The following is a 21,011-nucleotide window of genomic DNA, read 5'->3' as shown; positions in this document are numbered from 1 at the left end:
ATATCTTCTTAGATATTTCTTGTTTTAATTATTTACTGTCGTAGTTGAGAGGGCCACAAAACGAAGCAATGCTCCACTGTCAGGAGGCTTCAAACCTGGTTTTAATACAGCATGCATGCTATTTATACATTCTTACAAAGCTCATAAGTTTACACTTTACTCATAGGTCAGGAAAGACAAACAGAGAGCTTATTGGAATAGGCAGTTGTAGATTTCTCTTATTTATCCTTCTCTCTTTCTTGATTTCTATGTCAGTGACCTTGGTAGAAAATTCTTTCAGGGGTAAACATGGATCCTCTTATCAAACTTCTCTCTGGCTCACAGAAGTCGCTGTAAAACCTCTTCAACAATTTAGTAACAAAAAAACCAGAAGAAACCATATCAGATTGCTGCCATTTAACCAGCGTCAAGGTTCATAGGCTGAAAGTCTCATTAAAAGAGGAAAACTTTGCTAGGCAAGAAGTGAAGCTTATCAGAACCTTAGTAATTGCAGAATAAAATTGTTCTGTAATAAAATAGCTATGTGGTGTTATTTTGTGATAGTTTGATTTTCAAATGGCATTACTGTAAACATTGGCCAGCAGTAATAGTCTGAAAGAGTTGGGTACAAGTTTTTGTGTTAGAATTCAGGGCTTTGAGTTTTTCCCATTTTGATGTTCAGCATGGGAAATAAAGGTGTTTCTTTTCCCATACTTCCGAGAAAACTGAGGAGTAGTATTGTGGCCATGGAGAATGCTTACCCTATAAGCCTGCTGTAGAATGCAGAGTAATTACTTGTTGAGGAAAGAAACATTCATGTGCTGTAAAGGAAAGGTGATGCTGCTTATGTACTCACTATTGGAAATTACTTGAAACAGAGCCCTGAAGCAGTCAAAGATATTCATTTGGTAAAATTTCTCCATAATATTAGTCTGTGGTAGTCTTTAATGTGTCAAAATGTTTAGCTTTAGGCCTAGTGATTTGTTCTTAAAATGCATATCATTCTTGATCAAAATTGCAGATAATATAATTTGTATCATTTTTTCCTGATGTGTATTGTAGAATGTGCAGCAAAAAATGCTTGATGGATTTGGGATGTGTTTTGTCTTTGATGCCAGTTCTATTTTAATTTTATAGATACCATCACAGCCATGTTAGACTGCACAGATAGGCCTGTTCTGCAGGCAATTTTCCTTAACAGTAACTGCTTTGAGCATCTCATTCGACTCTTGCAGAACTGCAAGGTAAGCGTTCCCTTATCAGCTTATTTTTAACAAACCCTGCCTTTTATTATTACTAATGAGGTGGAGGTGTCTCACCTGTCTTGTGGTTAAAGCAATGAATACTTTGAGTCCTGACCAAAATACCTTTGCAGACCCTGCTCAGTCTCTAAAATGTGTTACAATCTTTGAATTACTGCTGAATCTTTTCCTACCTATTACAATCTCTCAGATGTCAGACTTTGAGCTAAGCACAGTAATCCCTTAACAGTATGTCTGATTAAAAAAATCAATCCCACCTGCCTTTTTATTTGGCTTTTTATTGTGGGATTTTGTTATTTTGTTCTGTTTCTCTTATATTCTATAACTGGATCATTAGAAAGTCACTTAACAACTGCTGCCAGATGAAAGTCTGAATTCTAATTTCAGAGGAATTTTTCCATTTAGAAGAATCTTTCTGGTCTCCCATTTTAAGTCTTTCAGAATATTTGAATCCTGTGTGTGGCTGACATAAAACATGAGCTCAAGCTGTTAAAAATGCTCCTCAATTTTTCCTTTTCTACATAGGATCTAGGGTTTTCATCTGAGCTGCAAATGGTCATAATTTGCAAACTTCCCCTGATTGCACTGATTTTATTTTTTCCCTGTGTGAAAGAACACAGATATGATGTAACTCTCTGCACTATTTCTTTTTGTGATATGTTATTGTGATCTGTGATATGTTAGTGACATAGCTGTTTTGCGCTCTTCTGATGTTAGATAATTTAATGCTAACTACACTGTACAATTTGTTTCTAATCCATTTAGATTTTGGATTAGAATGTGTAATGTGTATTAGAAATAAATGTGTTTGGATTATGTCCTAATTATAATTAGAGGCAGAATGCCAACTGACTTTTGAAGTGTTTTAAATAGTCTGTAGCTTTAGTATCTCCTTCTGAAAATACATTGTTTGACCTTTCCATTCTTCTCCTGTGTTTTGGAATCTGCCTGTTTTTGTACTAACCTTGTACTTGATAAGAAGCTCATTTTATAGTTTCTTCTCAAATCATCAGCAGTGTGATATTTACCTCTTCATGGAAACTCTTTGCTGTGTTCCTGCATTCATAAACAAGTGGTGGAATTCAAGAAAGCGGGAACAGCTGATCTATTTTTTCTTGCAGCTTGCTGTTTTTATTTTCATTCTGTCTGTCTGTATGTTACAAGATATGTTCTTTTAAGGTTTTTTCCAGGGGTACAGACTCACATATCACTGGGTTGTTTAGAGATCAGTGCTGCCAGTTTGGTACACAGTGTACTTTTTTAGCCTTTCACAGGCAAAATACCCCCAGAGATGAGAAGTGGGAGAGATAGAGGCAGGGCAGGTGTTGCAGTATATTTGTACTTCCAAATATACTGTGTCTCCATTCTTTTTAAAGATAAATAGCAAAGGTTGAGTTAGTTTTGGAATTAGCATTTCTCCTTATTAGCTTGGGGTGGAGATCCTAGTTCTAGATTTTATTCCTTATTTTGTGAAAATTGCTACTGGGTTCCTAAGCAAACTGTGTGTGGAAAGCATGTTCTGCATTTCTGCAGAGAGCATGAGAGTCCATACACATACCTGAAATTCAGGAAGCGATTGGATCTTCTGCAAACTTGAAATGCAAGTAATTTCTATGGAAAGGAGGGGTAAAGCAAATCCATACCACTGTTTCTGCTCTAGATATCCCAAAGAACTTGGGGTGTTTAAAGCTATATTTCTACTCATACTTCCTAATCATTTGCAGTATTACAATCTTCTGAGATGTAAATCCTTTTTTTTTCTTTGTTTGCTGGTTTTAAGGCTCATAGGCAACTGTCTTTCCTTAGCTATGCTTTAGGGTTAGAGATCTGCACAAAAGCTTTTCAAAACTGCTTGGTTAAGTTTTGATGATCTGAATGTCGCTTTTTGCCAGTGATATCCATAAAGAGGGACTGTAATTTAGAGGTATCAGGAGGTGCTTATTCTGTACTGAGAGTCATTTAACAATCTGGTTTGTCAGTGCTGAATCTTTTCTCATTTGTTTAACTATCTCAGAGGTCAGACTTTGAGCAAAGCAAAATGACCTCTAACAGTATGTCTGATTAAAAGAAAAAAATGTGGTTTTTTAACAGCTTTTAAATGGAAAAATTAAAACCTTGTAGACATTGTAAAAAGAAATCTATTTTTCCTTTTCACATGCCTTATGAGAAATGAAGCAACTCATACCAAAAGTTTGATGACATCTTTATTTTTTCATTGTCTCCGTTTGCGTTTGTTTAATGTTATAGTCCTCTGAGACATATTATAGTTACTGTGCATTGTTGAGTGCTCTTGACTGTGATGTACCTTTCAAAGTGTTTCTAGCAATGTGCTTTCACACCTATGTAAGTCAAAGTAATATCTTCAGTGTTGTCCTTTGTTTTAGCCAAATTTATGGAAGTTGATGTCTCTGGTTGTTCCTCTTCAGGGAGACTGAGCTAGCAGATAATGGAGCAAAATGTGTGTGTGTGTGGGACAAGAAATGCTTAGGTTTTACCCACTGAAGGAAAGGGTTTATATTTTTTAAAGCAACTTTTAAAACATGTTGATCAGAGTTTTTTGGGTTTTTTTTTAATACCTCAATAGAATCTTAAAACAGAAGAAGGTAAATCTTAGTCCTGATTGCGTTACAGCTAAATTTGGCACACAAATTGTCTGCAATTGATTATGAATTTGGGTGAGTTTGAAACTGTCAAATTCAGGTACTGACTAGGAATTTAGCTACTGAACACAGAGCAGTTCCTTAGCTGAAGATGCAGTATAGGTGTATGTTTGATTTGAAGCTACTTGCAACCTGTCTGCTTCTTAGGATGATGGCAGAGATATTTTGCCCTTCTTCCTGTCCCAAAGATTTTGTGCCCCAGAAATTCTGCTACTGTGCTGTTTGAAGATGAACATATTCTGTCTAGGTATCTTCAGCTTTCACCTAGGCTGAAACATAAGTGGAAAATGATGAAACATTTGTATCCTTGTTTTTTCCTTGTTAATGCCCCACTCTTGTCTGTATTTCTTACAAGTAAATTTCTTAGAACTCTGTCATGTTGCTTATTGTGAATGAAATCACAGTTGCTAAGCCAGAGATGAGTACAAATTCCAGATAAATCTCTTTGTCTCAGTGATTACATATTTTCTTTCCTTTTTTTTTTTTTTTAAGTAATTACTCTTTTGCAAAAATACAATGTAATCATCAGTATTTTTTTCCCCATTTTTGTTTTTGTATGTGAAATACAAATATAAGGCAGCCTCCACAGATTTGGCTGCAGGTAACTGTTTAATGCAATTATTTCCATTATTCTTGTCTCTGTTTCTAACAGCTGTTTTTAAATGCTAACAATAAAGTGGCAGACAAGAGTGAGAAAGACCTCACCAACAAATTACTGACAGAAATGAATGAGGACCAGGTACCTACCTAAACTGTATTTTGCTTCAGTTGAAGTCAAGACACAATCACAGGAAAATTGACTCCTGTGCTTCACCTTAACCATCCTCCTTAAGCCTTCTGCAACAAGATGAACTTTTGATGCTGCAGAGATCAGCATTTCCTGTCACTGGAAAATAATTTTTCTGAATAACAGATTGAATTCAGCCTCTGTTTTATTCATCTGCTTCAAACTGCAGATACGGGCAATAGAATGAACATCAGTTATGCTTCTTTTAAGGAAAAGGTGAAGCACATGAATGAGATCCAAATTAATTTTCTCAACCTGATGGTGATTCTTTTTCCCCTCCTTTTCCTCTTTTTTGCTCTTTGTCTCAGCACTGTGGTGTTTTGGATTCTGGGGCCTTGTTTGTGAGATCTCAATGGTTGTGTTTGGTGTCCTGGTTCTTAGCTTGTCATCAAGAACAGATGTTCACAAAACAATGGACAGGCTGAATCAGGGAGGTTGGAATAGCCTGTTGCTTCACTTTCCCAAATACTGTGGAAAGTTACAAATGCCAACTTTTATATAAATTTTATAGTAGAATTATTTGTTCTGATTAAAAATGTAAAAAAAAGCTGAATACAAGGGATGGTTATTTACAAATTGTGGTTTTTAACTAATAGCTTTGGCTTTTTTGGACACAGCACAACGCTTTAACCATATGTAAATGTTTCGTCACATCTAATAATCTTGACATTTCACTGAATTCTTGACATTTCACTTTGAAAATATGTCTGAGGTGCAAATATATTTCAGAGATGATGAAACAGTAAATTTGTTTGTACAGTGTTGCTAATTAGGTTTATTGATGGATGCAAAAGAGTGCTCCAACATTTTTGTTCTTAAAACCATCATAGAAATATCAATATAAACAAGAATTATAGAAAAAACCCTCAAAAGGTTACTTAAATTGGGGAGAGAGGTGTTGAATCAATGCAGTGAGGCTATGGGTGAGGCAGCCACCTAACTGTGCTGGTGTGACTTATCTCTTAGATTTTGGGGATGTGTCTGTGCTGCATTGGTTTGCAGGGCCTTGGATGGAGAATAAGTCACTTGATATGAACTGCAGATGCTGATTTTCCAGCAGCACACACGCTGCAAGAAATTTCTAATTGTTTTCCTCCCTCCCTCTTGAGGTTGTCCATTAGACGCATGAGGAAAACTTGTTTGTCCATCAGAATATTTGAGGTGCGGTTTGTGTTGCGAATGCTTCTCTCCTCTTGAAGTCTGTGGTTAGTTGTCTACTGTGATGTAACTCCTTGTAGGCTGTGGGGTTTGAAATTTTGGCTGGTGGGGAGATGATTTTTGAAGCATGTTAGCAAACTCTTGGTTTCCCTCCTGGCAGGAGGGCACAGCACGGATGATGGAGCTGAACTGTCTTTGCATGTGTTCGATGACTTCTGTACCTGCTCCTTTCAGGTGTTTCAGGGACACCTGGACTCCTTGGCAGTGTCAACCATTCAAGCCCTCACAGCAGTAATGCACAAGTCTCCAGCTGCAAAGGTAACAGTGTCTATGCACAGGGCTGTTTGCAGCTTCTTCATCTTTTTCCAGTTGTACCTTGATGGATCTTGCTAATGGAGATGAGCAGATTGTGCTCACACATTCATGCCAGATAGGAATAGCTGATTAGCATTTCTTATCCCTTTATATGTGCCTAATGGCTGAACACTGAGTCATCTTTCTACCAAAACGGGAAGATTTGAGTATGCTGGCAGTTGGAACCTTTGTAAAGAAAGGACATTGTTACTTGTCTCATGGATATATGGGGTAGACTTAGTGGGTATTTAGAGGAATTTTCAGGCAGCTGTTTGTGTTGCAGTTTTATAAGGCTTTAAAGCAAGCCAAGACAGTATTGCTATCCAGATGGTGGTCATGCTATTGCCCTGTGCCCTTCCCTGGTAGTTATTCTTGTGATTTGGTAAATGGATAGGTTGTGGTTAGTTTGTGATTCTGACTGGAAGATGAGCCCATGGAAAAACAGTATATTTATTCCTGGGTTGCTGAGTTAATTAAATTCAGCCCTTGGCTGAATGGTTCCCTGGACTTGGCACAGGTAAAGGGATGTGACTGTCCAGTGGAGGATGAAGGAGGAGTGGGAATCATTTATTTTTTTGCTACTTGCAGTACAGCCTAAGGGAGAGACAATAGGATCTATTATGCTCCTCCAGAGCTTTACTGAAGGTGTTTATTTCTCCACTGACTCTGGAAAGCCTGGGAAGAGTTGTGTGTTGGAGATGGGGCCTAGCTGGGATTCACAGAGAGTCAGAGTTTTCAATTGTACTTCTACTGCAATATGTGTATTTTTTCTTTTCATGTTTACCTAAGTAATCACCTCACTTCTGCTGAAAGATTTATTCTTTTAAAAAAAGTCATTTCAACACAAACTAGAGCCAGGAGAAGAGTATCCATTCCATATGATGTATTAGCTGTTTAATAATTGAACCATAAATGGATACTACCATTTGAACTTTGCTGGTTGATTTTTTTTCTTGTAAAATCGTTAGTTTCAGGAAAACTTCTGTGGAACACTTCTCTAATTTTTTTAAAGTTTTTAGGAAAGGTGGTTTTTATTCTGCTCTAGGAAAGTTTTTTACTGAAAGATTAATATTTGAATATTTCTGTTTTTCAGTGCAAACATTTCAAGCTGTAGTTTGCACTAAAAAGATGAAAAACTAAGCTCTTTATTCATTGTGATATTATAAACATTTGGGTTATACCAAGGTAGTTATATTCTTTATATATGTAATTAATAAAATACAACTCTGAGCTATTATTTATCTGTGTGCTACAGTGAAATGCTTCTCATCTGCAGCATTCTAGAGACAGATTGAACAGGTTATCAAAAATAGATTTCTAACCTGTAATTATTACATTCTAATTATTATGTGTCTAATATTGCATTAAACTGTCTAAATTAAAATTAAAAGTTGCTTGTCTACCTGCTGCAGTAGACAAGCAGTTTTTGTCCATTTTACTTGTTAGTGAGATGGGAATTTTTATCCTCAGGAGGTCTTCAAGGAGAGGATTGGGTATGCACACATATATGAGGTACTGAAATCACTGGGTCAGCCGTCACGGGAATTGCTGGAGGAACTCATGAATATGGTGAGCTGTGCTTGCTTTGAAGCAGAAATCTTTCATCTTTCAACAGAACTTCTGGCCCCGTCTTATTGTGTTTCATGTCTGAGTTCCCTGCTGTTTTTCAGGCTGTTGAAGGTGACCACATGGCTGTTGGGATACTAGGCATTAGTAATGTCCAGCCATTATTGCTGCTCATCCAGTGGCTTCCAGAGCTAGAATCCCACGAGCTGCAGATTTTCATCTCCAATTGGTTGAGGCGAATCTGCTGCATTGACAGGCAGAGCCGTGCCACGTGCGTCAACGCAAACATGGTCATCCGCATCATCGAGACCCTCAATTCCCACTCGGTGCTGCACTGCACCTGTGCAGAGAACCTGATTGCCCTGCTGGGCTCCCTGGGGAGCCAGTCCATGGGCTCAGAAGAGCTGCTGCAGCTGGTGCGGCTGCTGCGGCCGGAGGAGCCGCGGGGCGCGCACCCCTACGTGGTGCCGGTGATGCGCGCGCTGCTGGCCATGGCGCGCAAGCAGGGCCTGGCCAGCGCCCTGCAGTACTTCAACCTGCACCACAGCATGGCCGGCATCGCCCTGCCCGCCATCCACAGGTGGCCGGGCTCCGCCTTCTCCTTCAACGCCTGGCTCTGCCTCGACCAGGACCGGGTGGAGCCCGGCTCGATGGGCAAAAGTGGCAAGAGGAAGCAGCTCTACAGGTACAGTTACTGCTACAGCCTGCAGGGCTGGGCCATCTGTGCCCTGTGGCGTTTGGTACCGTGGCATGCGCTGCTTCTGCTTAACTTCATCAAAGGCAATACTTAATGCTGCTCTGGGAAAGGGAGAGCTTTCAGCTGTCAACACAGCCAAGTTCTGTTACAGAACTTTAGTGTAGTTCCTTTGTTGTAATGTCTTGTCATCTGCAGTTTCAACACCCATAACTCCAAATTGTGGGAAGGTTTACCAGAGTAAGCTCTCACACAGTATGTTGCAAATCTAATGAACTCTGGATTTGTATGAGTGCACAAGTGATAAGGCACCTTCATGGTGCTTAAATAGTGCATATTGACATGAATGCTTCTTGATGTAATTTAACTTCTTAGGTACTAATAGAAGCAAACAAAATCTTTTTGATCTTTTTTTTTTCTTCTTTGGTCTTCTTTTTTTTCTTTTTTTTCTTTTAATAAGATAAGTAACAGTCACATACTAAATATTGCACCACCACCACACAACTTTTGTTGTGGATTTTCTTCTTAATGAGTGTGTTGTTAGGTGGTGGTTTTGATGAAGCAAGTCCTTGATTGTGTGTCTCTTGTAGCTTTTTTACAGGAAGTGGTATGGGGTTTGAAGCCTTTATTACGTGCTCAGGGGTATTGGTGGTTGCAGTGTGCACAAAGAGGGAATATGCAACAGTGATGCTGCCTGACCATTGTTTTTTTGACTCTCTCTGGGTAAGATTTAATACTGACAAACACTTTGTTTAGGATTGTATTGTTAGCTCAGAAGTCAAAATTGTTTTTTTGATCATTTAACAAATAATCTGTTTTATAATATTGTGGTAATTCATTGCATAAGAGCAGTTTTAATCTCAAATTATACAAGCAGTTTTCACATAGATTAGTTGTTGATTGAGCTAACTTATGCATGTGTATTAGGCATTTTTTTTATTAAGTTTGTTACAGCATTAGAGGGTTTTATATTAAATTAAAACAAACTTAGATGGCTGTGGTGCTGTTTTTGCCTTACTTTTTTCTATTCCTGTACTTAAAAACTGATGTGCATTACTGTGAAAGAGCTGTATCTTTCTCTTCCAAAGCCTGTTTATATGTAAACATTACATTTACTACTTTGAAACTGAATCGGCAGGTGTTCTTGTTATATTCTTTTTGATGCTTTGGATTTATTTTCTTAAGTGCTTTCCTCACCAGCGTAGTAGATATAAAATTAAATAGTTTCATATAGTAATTTCACTGCTCTTGATAATGACTTAATTATTTTTTATTGCTTAACCAGCACAACATAACTATTGTCCACGTGCCTGGGAAGAGGCCCTTTGGTCAGAGCCTCGTGTATATCTATGTCAATGGACAGCAGAAGGTCTCTGCCCCGCTTCGATTCCCTGCTATGAATGAAGTAAGTTCCCTTCTGAGCCAGGGCCTGGTAGGATGAGCTCTCATACAGCAGGGGTTCTTCACGCTGCTGCTAGTAATGTTCAGCCATGGATACTGTCCAGAATTATGCTTTTGGAGTATAACTAACCATTAAGTAATTTTTGCTTAGTCATCTCTGTTTAAAAACAAAAAAGTCCACTAGGTGACATTAAGTAGTGGGGTTGTCCTCAAAATAATTGCCTGAGCATGTTGCCATAATTTATGATGACCTCATAATAACTGGCAGCTCTACCAGTAGGATTGTTGTAACAGTACTCAATGGGGAATATTCCCCGTTATTTTCATGTATTTTTACTGGGGTTTTTTTGAGTGTTTCCTTAATATGCTATTCCTCATTCCTTTAGTAACTGCATAAGCACTCTATGTGGAGTTAATCTAACCATTTTGGATGCATACACATTTAGCAATACGCTACCCATCAAAATGAATGTATATCATGTTTAATTTCCTTTGTAAGCTTTGTTCATTCCTTTTGGGAAACAAATTTATATTAGACTGGGCTATAATACCCAACATTCTTCCCTCTTTTCTAAGTTCTATTTTGATATTTTGTTAAGTATGCTGAGAAAACAGTTAACTTGCATGCTGTAATGGTACAATCAACATAAAACTTACTTTAAAATGAGAGAAAGTGTAGTTTTCATTTCAAGATAAAACCCTGTGTTTTGGCCCATCTGTGGAATAAACATTATAAATCTCAACGTAACTAGAAGTAGGGCAGGTAATTTTACCATGAGATCATCTGTTTGAATGGACTAACTGATATGAGAAATGTGCAGTAGCAGACATGCTGGGCTAGTATTTTGGAATATAATGCAGAAGAGGAGTGTTTACAGAGGGTATCAGGAGCTGTCCTTCCTGCTGTGCTTCTGCCAGAGGCCATGCAGCACTTGAGGTAACCAAATTGCTCTTAGTTGGAAAAAGGGTGTTCTCTCCTATTATGAGAAGTATATGCTCTGATTTTTGGCCCACTGTGATGGATTGCTTGCTCTTCAAGGCTTGGTAGAACTTGTTGTTTGGGGTTTCAATTATTTAGTTAAGATTTGTTAGATGCAGTCTTCAGATTCAAGCGTAGATTGACAATATTTGTTTTGTTTTCTTTCTTCCATGTATGACTCTCCAGTCTTTCACTTCTTGCTGCATTGGTTCAGCTGGTCAAAGAACAACAACTCCTCCTCCCTCTCAGATACCAGATCCCCCTTTTTCCTCCCCAATCATGCCCCACCGGACGTCCCTTGGCGGCATTCTCGCTCCAGGAGCTTGGGGAGGGGTGCTTGGAAAACCAGAGTTCATCAGCAAAATGATCTCAGCAGGGACTCAGGACAGTGAATGGGGGTGTCCAACATCTTTGGAGGGCCAACTTGGATCAGTTATTGTCTTTCATGAAGCACTGCAACCTTCTCAGGTGAAAGCTTTATATTTAGCAGGTAAGTGGTGATTGTTCTGGTTTTAGCCCAGTAAAAGGAATGAGTTATGAACAAGACCGCATTAAGCTTTGCTCTACACAGACACATAATGAAGAACTTACAATCCAGAAGAACTGCAGAGCTTGACAGGGGGTGACCTAAGTGAGAGGGCTTTAAAGCAAAATAAGTGTAACATTTAATAAGTATGTTATGAAGTTTGATTTTAAAATGTTATATTTGCTTAAGCTCATCTGTTTATCATATGAGCAGACCTGCAAAATTAAAACATTAGTTAATAATTTCGCTTGTAAATTTCTGAATTTTTGCTACCCTTTGCCTACATGTGTTTACAGAGACTCTGAAAATATTGCCCTTATTTGTTAGGCCACTTAAAGGTGGTATATGCTTGAGGATTTTCCCATAAGAATAAATAATTAAGTGGTCATTTTGAAGAAAATACTCTGAAAGCTATGTCGTACAGTTCAAAGTGTGAAAGGTATTAAGTTGCATAATAACTCAAGGTTGTTATAGATTGGCATTAAAACACTTGCATCATTTAAAGGAAATATTTTGTATTGCTAAACAAAACTATCTTGAAGCTTGCTAATTTTGTGGGCGTTTAGGCTTGATGACAGAGATTAGTGACAAATATGAGATAGGTGTTTGTACAGACAAACATGGAGCTGCTTGAAGGTATAAAAACACCTCTTCTTTGTGCAGTTTAGCATTTCATGTAGAATGTGTTCTTTTTTAAGCATACCCTCTGGAACGAATGATTTAAGTCATAGAAACTCTACTTCGAAGCATGTTTGAAATAGATACTGTTCAGACTGTCCCATTTGTTCTTCCAACATGTTTGGTATTATAACATTTGTAAAGGGCAACATTATTAACCTCTGGACTCTTAAAATATGTTATATGATTTTATATACCTTTTTTTAATAGGTCCAAACTGTTTAACTCCATGGAAGTCTCAAGAAGCTGAAGTAGCAGACCTCCCCAGTAAGGTGCTGCTTCATTATACACCAAAGGTATGAAACAGGACATAATTTCTGTTTGACTACACAGTGTGCATTGCTTTCAGTGTTTGCACTGTGGCTTTTATGGGAAGATAAGGAGCAGTGAGAGCTTTCTTAAACTGTAGTCTTGTGCAGACATAGTGAGTTTGGCAAAAGGATGGAATTGTCTTGTACAATAGAGAATGTCAAGTCTAAAATGGCACATGTTATATTCTAAGGGTTTCATATTGTTTAAATACTTTAATATCAACACATTGGCAGAAAACCTTGTGTTCAAGCATCTGTAGATGCTTGATGACATCATGTCTTCTTTATTTGTTTAACAGGCCTGCAGAAATCCAATTTGCCTTGACCTGTCTGCGAATCTTTTACATGGAAGACTAACTGGAAACAAAGTAGTGAATTGGGACATCAAGGTAAATGTGTTGTAAAGAGGCAGAACCTGATGTAAAACTGACAGTGGCTATGTGTGTTCATCTAACTTTTGGAATGCTGGAAGTTATTATCATAATGCAAATTATATTTAACAGATAGACCGTGTTTTTATACTGAGAATTCATGGGCTAATGCTGTAGGTGGAGTAGTGTTGCCTTTACATTACATTTATTGAGAACTTATGAGTGCCACTGCTTTTACTGTCACAGTACATGAAGATATTTTGTGGTAGCTGACAATTCTTCATAATAATGTTGAATGCATGCTGTGTATCAAGAGCATTTTGCCATCTCTAGGGAATTCTGTCATGGTTTTCTTTGTCATAAACTTTGAGTTAGATGAAGATTGCTAGGGTTTGGTTAACACTTGGGACTTGTCAATAGAATACCACGTTTATTGATCTTGAGGAAAATGTATGCACTATAAATAAGATCTGCCTTTTTTCCAAAAACAGTGAACAATTGACTGTACTGGCAAACTGATTAATAAGGAAATATTGTTGGTGCTGCACACTACATACCCAGTGTGCATGTATCTCACTGTATATATCCACTGTGCATATCTCTACAACCACTTGCTGACACTAATGTTAAGAAAATTCAGACACTCGTTAGTTAATTTGCTATGATGTGAATAGTTCTAATACTTTGATTTGTTCTCTTTGCCCATTAATGGGCTCCACAGTATTTGTCTCTGGACCAAGCTGGGGAAATGAGTGGGTGTCTCTGACTAGCTTGCTAAAACCCTGATTTTGAAATGATTTGAAGTGGTTGTGAATCACTTCTAGAAATCTTGTGTTTGGAATATATTATACCTTACCACAAGAAGCATTGTTTGAGCAACAGAATCCAGAATCAATTAAATTGGAAACATCCTCTGAGGTCATCAAGTTCAACCTGTGACCAAACACCATCTTGTTAACCAGAGTGTGGCACTAAGTGCTAAATCAAAGTCTGTCCTTACACACCTCCGGGACTGTCTTGTGCTATCTCCACTTGTGAGAAGAAAGGGAAAAAAGGGGACTTAGGAGACTTGAATTTTAAGGAGAGGCTTAGAATTGATGCATGTGTAGAGTTATTAAAAAAAATTATATTATTTAATTGCCTGAAGTCGAAATGTTGCACGAAGATGATTAAACAGAGATGTGTATAATCTTATAGTCTTCTCTTGCTGCTTGCAGCAAGTAACTTAGAAATCAGAGAGATGTTTTTTCTGATTTTTAAATATATTTAGCAGATTTTGTGTCCTTCAGTTTCAGTGTTTATATGGGGGGAGGAGGAAGGAAATGTACAAAATGTACTTTCAAAACAAAAGCTGACAGGATGGCCCATGTGTACGTGGCCTGTGAGACATTCTGATTGGTTTGTGAGTACTCTTGTATGCAGAGTAAATTTTTGTTATAATGGAAGGGATTTTATTTATGGTGATGTTTATCCTGCCTTTTCTCTTGATTCAGGATATGATCAACTGTGTTGGTGGGATGAATGTGCTGTTTCCATTGCTGGAGCAGATCAGCTTTCTTGGTGCACAGATGCCTGAGAAGTCTGAAGGAGAAGCTCTGCCTCCAGAACTTGTAACTCCTGTAGAGGGGGACTGGGTGGTCTTTTCATCCCCAAAGGCATCAGGTAGGAAAGTGAAGCTGAAGTGACCTAATTTTTGAGCTTGATTTTACAAGTCCTTTTTTGAATGACAGAAGTCTGTTTATTATGTGCTGAACTTTCCAGAGCATCTGTGTAAAGCTGAAAGGCTCTTTCTGTTTCTAGATACCTGACATGGATACTGAATACCAGGAGTTCAGCACTATATAAAAAATAATATAACATATTTCAAGTATTGATATATTTAATAGCATTATTTTTCTTTTCATGATTTAGTGTTAGAGGTGCCAAGGTATGACATTGTTTTAATTTCTATTCTGATTATTTTGAGAAATTGTTTGATGTAAAACTTACTGATATTGACAGGAGAAGCTTTCCTACAGCTTGAGAGCTGGGTCACACAGGCATGTGGGGACAGCAGCATCAGAACTGCACTATTTAGCCTTTAGCCAAACTTATATTTTCTTAATGAAATATTCAGGCTCCTGTCTCTTCCACACATAGTCATATGTTTAAGAATAGATTTTTTTAAAGCTTTGCTAATATTGAGAATTAACTTTGACCTTAACAAAAACCACTGAGAAAGCTGACCTTGCAAGGCAGAACGCTACTCTTTTACACAGATGAAATGATGGAGAAGAATGAAAAAAATAGGTCTTCTCTGTCTCTGATTTTTTGCATACAATGGCTAGGAAGTGTCAGTTTGCCGCTACAGAGGGAAAATAACAGCATTCGCAAAAGATTGTAACAAAGAAGTTTGTAACCTACAGTCATGGATGAAGCAACTGAAGTCAGGACTGAGATCACTTTGCTCTGGAGAGGCATGGAATGGCTGTGATTCTGCACAGGAAAAAATCTAAAGACAGGCTACAGCTGAGGAACAGGAGCTGAGAAGTTCAGGAAGTAGTGAGGAATATAAATAGTTGATTTTATTTTTTCCCCTCTATTTTTATGCAGTGATCCAATAATAAACCATAAGATTTAGCTACTGTTGTTCTGTTCTGCAGAAGCACGTCTGGAGAAGAACATAGTTGCAACTTTCATCTTGATGATAAAACACTTTATTCAGGGACATCACGTTAATCAAGAAAATCTCATTCACTCCCATGGAGTTGCCACCCTAGGAGCGTTGTTACAGAAGGTGAGCAAACTTGAGAAACATCATTTAGTAATGAATTTTGTGGATGAGGTTCTGATTTTGAAGCATAGCCAGATTGCCACAGTCCATAAAGGCCTCCTTAGTAAGAATTTTATTTCTTGTGTTTCTAAAAGCAAAAAGGTGTGAGAAGTTTGTATTTATCTGCAAAGTGAAATACAATGTTTCATTTTCTGTAATGTTGTGGTTTTTTGATATAGACATTGTGTTGTTTGGTTATTCAAATACTTTTGTGTTTATTTTATTGCTTTAATGGAGCAGACATTGCTGTAGAAGATAAAAGAAACTTAAACTTCCATTTTTTAAAATAAAATTTTATTAGGACATTCAGTATTTTGAGTGCTGACACCTGTTGTTATTTTGCAAGGTGCCAAGCATCTTAATGGATGTGAATGTCCTGATGGCTGTACAGTTGCTGATAGAACAAGTCTCAGTAGAAAAGAACATGCAGCTTTTGCAACAGATGTATCACCACTTGCTTTTTGACTTCAGCATCTGGAACAGTGGTGACTTTCCCTTCAGAATTGGTGAGCTCTTGGCCTCAGGCAGCTGTGTGAAGGCACAGGACTCTTCACATGACACAAATCTTAACCTTGGTTCTAAAAGAAACCTTTATGTTGTAGGACATATACAGTATCTTTCTACAATCATCAAGGACAGTAGAAGGCTCTTCAGAAAGAAGTATGGTGTGCAGTTTCTTCTAGACACACTCAGGATTTATTATGGGTATGAGTTTTAGTACTTCTGACTCCTCATTTATTTTGTGTGGCTCTTGGAGTTTTCTGCCATCATTCTAAAATGAATAAAAAAAACCGCAGGTTGGATTTTGTTGGTTGATTTTGTTTACAAAATTGCATTAATTTTTTTTCCCATTTGATTTACTACTTTGCCTTGCTTTGAATTTTTATGCTAAGATTATGTAAAGTTTGTCAGTGACACTAGGAGTGCCTGTTGAAGTAATTAAAACTACAAAATTGTAGTTAAACAATGCAAATTAAGTCATAGATCATTACTGTTATAAAAAGTTTAGCATTTTAAGTTTTTTTAAATGCTTGTAGAATTTTGAAGTAAGACTTCTTTAGAAATTTAAAATTTTAACCTTTCAGTGCTGATGATTTTTATCTGCTTATGAATATAATTATGTGTTTGAGGAAGATTGACAAGAGACTTTGCTGTTTCCTGTGGGAGGTGGGAACCTGCAATGCTGACCTACATTCAGATCAGTACAAGTCTGCATTTTCAGGGCTTTGATACACATGCAAATTCTGATCTGATTATTGCTGTTCAGTTGCTTGAGTTCAGTAAAAATTGAACGCTTGTGCACGATGCCTGGGTAGATGAAAAATTACCAAACTGGCACCATCAAATTGCTATTAATGAGCCAAGAAGAGCTTCCTCAGGTTGTCTTTTTGGTCTGTTGGCAAGCAGGACTGGCTGTAAAGATGGTGATTTGGCTCCTGATGACCTGAGGACAATACGGACGTCCCTGTATGGACTAATCAAATATTTCCTGAGCAAAGGTGGAACACATGAAGAAATTCAGAGCATTGTAGGATACATAGCTGCCACCAGTGATGAGGAGCAGGTATGCAACATGGCATAAATTAACAGTTTAAACTGGACATGATTTGGTTTGGCATCTTGGCATTTAGAAAATCGTGCCTTGTGTACTTAAAAGAAGGGTGAACAAAGAAGAAAATGACCACAAGCAAAATATTAGCTGATGTGTGGTTCTGTTTAGATGTAGGTAAGATAAGGATTTGCCATTAGAAAAGTTATCTTACTTTACAAAACCAAATGAATTGATTTTCAACCTACCTGGAGTTGGGATGACATAGTTTCTATTTTATGGCATCAGCAGCACTTGTTCTTGCTTTGTGTCCGTGCTTAATGAGATAAGGTATTCTATAGAGAGAAGAAAATGTATTACAAGTTGTTTAAAGGCACTAATACTGAGCCACAGAATGTCTATTACCAGCAAAGGTAAAACTTAAAAACCAAGAAAATTTTCCTAAAACAAGGCATGAAATCTAAATGAACTGGGTATTAATTTTCTTGTCTTCATTTTGTAGCTCTGCGGAATTCTGGATGTTCTCTTCAGCCTACTTCATTCCAGTCCAACTCCAGACCAGCTTTTTTTATTGCTCTTTGAACCAGGGAATGCTGATATTCTTTATGCTCTGTTATTGCATCAAAGATACTCTGACAGGCTTAGAGAACTTGTGTTCAAGGTAATTAATTGAATGATATGTTCCTAAATTAATCAATTGAGCATAAATTTGTGTTTTCCTTTGGTCTGGCAGAAGTGTATGTAATTACAAAGATACTGATCATCCAAGTTTGCTTTTTTCTTTTCTCTTATGTTAGCTAGATGGCATTGTCACAAAGGAATGTATTCTCTTAAAATAAAGTGTTGGGATCTTTAAAAATCTCTCCATGTTGTTTTAGTTAGTTTATCAAATAAACTTTAAAAATTATGGACCAGCATGTTATAATATACACAAGTTTGAGAGATAATGATGCTTTTCTGTGCTCAATTTGCATTTGTGTCTCCTTTTCCTTACAGATTGTGGAAGAGATGCTGAAATGTACCAAAGTTTATGAGCGGAGCAAGCACCGGATGAGGCTCAGAGAAGTGGGGTACTCTGGGCTGGGACTCCTTCTGAATGAATCCCATGTTACTGTTTCTCTTATTAAAAACCTGCTTAACCAAGTCCTCTATGCAGGTAATTGGCAAGGGCTCTATCTGACATTAGTACTCTTCTGCTGCTCAGAGGGCAGCATCCCTGGTTTTTGTTGAGGAGAGCCTGAGGTGTTGCTTGTAGAGCTGTTCTGTTCCAAGTTCCCATTAGTCTCAGCTGACATTTTCTTAGTTCCCTGAAGTTTATTCCTTTTACTATCCTTGGATGCAGTCATAACTTCCAAGGCAATTTATAAATATTTATTTGTTACATTCTCTTGTGTGATATTGCTTATGGTGGCTTTTTTCTTTCTTCCCTACAGATCCTGCTGTGAATTATAAAGATCTCCTAGCTGTAGTGTATCTGGCTCATAGATCAGATATAAACATGAGAGTGATTATCTGTAGAAAGGTTAGTTGTCTTCTTTAGAACTGGAGTACTGTCCTTCAAGCCAATGAGCTGTACAGTGTAATAACTAAATTATTTCTTTAAAACACAGTGGCAGTATTTGTTGTTACTGGTTTTTTTAGCAATGATTTATTTTAAAAATTAGACCCATCTGTCACTTACTGTTGTATTTTGTGTACTCAAGTACTTTAAAAAGCCAAAACAAAAAGTGAAGCCTCTATCATGGTTCTCAAATAGCTTGTATTTTCTACAGTTTTGAGGTAGTGGGCTCCTTGAATTACTGAGTTTTCTCAAAGCTTCTGTCACTGGAATTAGTACTGAATGGTAGCTGTGAGACATCATATAGTCTGTTAAGGTTTCCCAAAATGAAGAAGTGAAACTATAATGTATGCTATCAATAAGCTATTAATACTGTAATTTTATTAATAGTTCCTAATCAAGCATATTTTCTGTTAGAGATTTTTTTTGGACTATGGGGGAATGGGATTATTTATTGAGATAACTGGCTTTTGGAGGAATTGTTGCAGACGAGTTGCTGAAATATGGCAACTTATCAATATGGTTTAATAGCATTTCTCTTGAGAATTTTTTACGTTTTTTTCTTTTTTTATCAACAATATTTTTTTAATGAGAAAAATATATTTTGTGGCTGGTTTGCTTATTATTAGCTGATTATGACTCTTTATATAAGGTTGTAAGAAAAGTAAAGAAATTTAAAGATTGTAAAATGTTTAATTGAAAAGTCAGATGGATGCAGTTACAAGCTAAAATTAATGTGTAGATATGGGATATCTTCTATTCCTTAGATTTTGCACCTTTTGCATTCCCAATTGGATGCAGCACAACAGATCTCTCAGCAGCTGGGCTGGCAGGACACTTTGGTTAGACTGTTCCTGAAGGAAAACTCAGATGTCCGGCTTGGCTTTAAGGAGAACAGGACTGATTCCTCCAGGGAAGAGGATAGAAAGCCTCCTACTGAAGAGCTACAGAAACATCAAGCTGATAAAACAGAGAGAGATAAACCTGGCAGCTTTGCATCAGTTAATGGTCTCTTTGATCAGTGGAGTTTAGAAGACAACAAATCCCTGGATGCCCCTGCCCATTTCTCTGTTATGCCACTGGAGGATGCATCCACAGCAGAGATGTCTTTCGGTTCACAGGGCCGGGAAGGGCTGTGGCACAGTAATCCTTCACATTTGAGTTTGGATTTGTCCAGTGTTGACTCTTATGAACTGGCTGATGTTGGGAATCAGATGACAGACAGCCAGCCCAGCACTCCCTCACCCACAGAGAGCACAAAGCCCTTCTCTGGGCAGCCTGACAGAGAGCTGGGTGTTACAAATGATGTGTGCTTTGCTGCTGAGCTTTCTCTCTTTGAAAACCAAGGAGTAAGTAATTATGGGACTGGTTTCTCCCACTGTTGGAAATTTCATTTTGTTCTTTCAATCTCCCTAATGAATCATTATTACTTTTTTTTGTCCCTCCTATCATCCAACAGGAAAGTGAACAAAATGGCTCTTTTATAGTGAATAGGAGTACTTCCTTTTGTAATGTGTCTTCTTTTTTGAGTGTCCACTTGGGGTAGCTTTGGTGTTTAAAAAAAAAAAAGAACAAAAAAGCAAATAATGCCAACCTCCCAACTACAAGAAGCCACAAAAAATCCCTGCAAACTCTACTCCCTCTATATTTAAACATCCTTTATCATCCAGAGAAGGTATACAGCAGACTTGCTGTGAAAAAATCAAGGGTGGCTAAAAGGCAGCTTGTTTTACATCATACAAGCAAGCTACAGTCTCTTATATTTGTGCTTTCCTGAGCTTTTCAATTGGACTTTAGAATCCTGTTGAAGACTGCAGAGTTTCAAATGTTGCAGCATGAAAATATAAGGGCTGTGATGAATAAGAAATGTTTTGAAGGTTTTCTATACTAGAAGGGCTTTAAATATTTCACTTCTTTTTTAGGGGAGTGATAATGAGCTCATACAGTTACTCACAGACATCCTACTGTGTATAATGTGGAAAGGTATTGAAAAATCTGATGATGATGCTTGGATTGAGAGAGGACAGGTGTTCTCTGCTCTCACCAAACTGGGCATGTCTAACGAGTTGCTGCGGCCTTCTGATGAAATAAAACTCAAGTGAGTGTACAGTTCATCCCTTCTGAGGATAAACAGAAGTGAGGGGCATGAGTGAAGCTGGGGAGGGGTGGGTGGTCCCCAACAAGATGTACTTTTCTCTGCTGTCTCTTCACATATTTCACATATACAGAAATATATTTCTGGACCTGTTTAAGAGGTGGGTCTTGAGGCCAGAAGGTTTTAAAACTATCACTGTTTTCATGAGTCTCTCAATCGCTTTTATCTCATTGGCTTATCAAGAAGATGGCAGTTATGTAACTGCAGACTA

General features: G+C 37.7%; 1 protein-coding gene across 6 annotated transcripts in view; it reads left to right on the top strand.

Moving 5' to 3' along the window:
- The window catches only part of NBEAL1 (neurobeachin like 1), a 78,025-nt gene that overhangs the window by 27,808 nt on the left and 29,206 nt on the right, over positions 1–21,011 (top strand). For 4 of the 6 annotated variants that reach the window (XM_014265038.3, XM_014265037.3, XM_014265041.3 and 1 more), the window contains exons 10-29: positions 1,117–1,223; positions 4,554–4,640; positions 6,081–6,164; positions 7,671–7,769; positions 7,871–8,451; positions 9,051–9,183; positions 9,746–9,865; positions 11,027–11,330; positions 12,255–12,340; positions 12,655–12,744; positions 14,220–14,388; positions 15,369–15,502; positions 15,885–16,044; positions 16,141–16,243; positions 16,946–17,102; positions 17,590–17,748; positions 18,084–18,243; positions 18,521–18,609; positions 19,413–19,994; positions 20,568–20,743. In XM_014265038.3, the coding sequence (XP_014120513.2) occupies positions 1,117–1,223; positions 4,554–4,640; positions 6,081–6,164; positions 7,671–7,769; positions 7,871–8,451; positions 9,051–9,183; positions 9,746–9,865; positions 11,027–11,330; positions 12,255–12,340; positions 12,655–12,744; positions 14,220–14,388; positions 15,369–15,502; positions 15,885–16,044; positions 16,141–16,243; positions 16,946–17,102; positions 17,590–17,748; positions 18,084–18,243; positions 18,521–18,609; positions 19,413–19,994; positions 20,568–20,743 (3,580 nt within the window). The remainder of the gene's footprint in view (positions 1–1,116; positions 1,224–4,553; positions 4,641–6,080; positions 6,165–7,670; positions 7,770–7,870; positions 8,452–9,050; positions 9,184–9,745; positions 9,866–11,026; positions 11,331–12,254; positions 12,341–12,654; positions 12,745–14,219; positions 14,389–15,368; positions 15,503–15,884; positions 16,045–16,140; positions 16,244–16,945; positions 17,103–17,589; positions 17,749–18,083; positions 18,244–18,520; positions 18,610–19,412; positions 19,995–20,567; positions 20,744–21,011) is intronic. The other 2 variants (XM_014265042.3, XM_014265039.3) reach the window with 1 other exon arrangement.

The sequence above is a fragment of the Zonotrichia albicollis genome, chromosome 10, assembly GCF_047830755.1.
Source record: "Zonotrichia albicollis isolate bZonAlb1 chromosome 10, bZonAlb1.hap1, whole genome shotgun sequence".
NCBI lineage: Eukaryota > Metazoa > Chordata > Aves > Passeriformes > Passerellidae > Zonotrichia > Zonotrichia albicollis.
The sequence above is the reverse complement of the archived record's forward strand: the minus strand, read 5'-3'. Positions and strand labels throughout refer to the sequence as shown.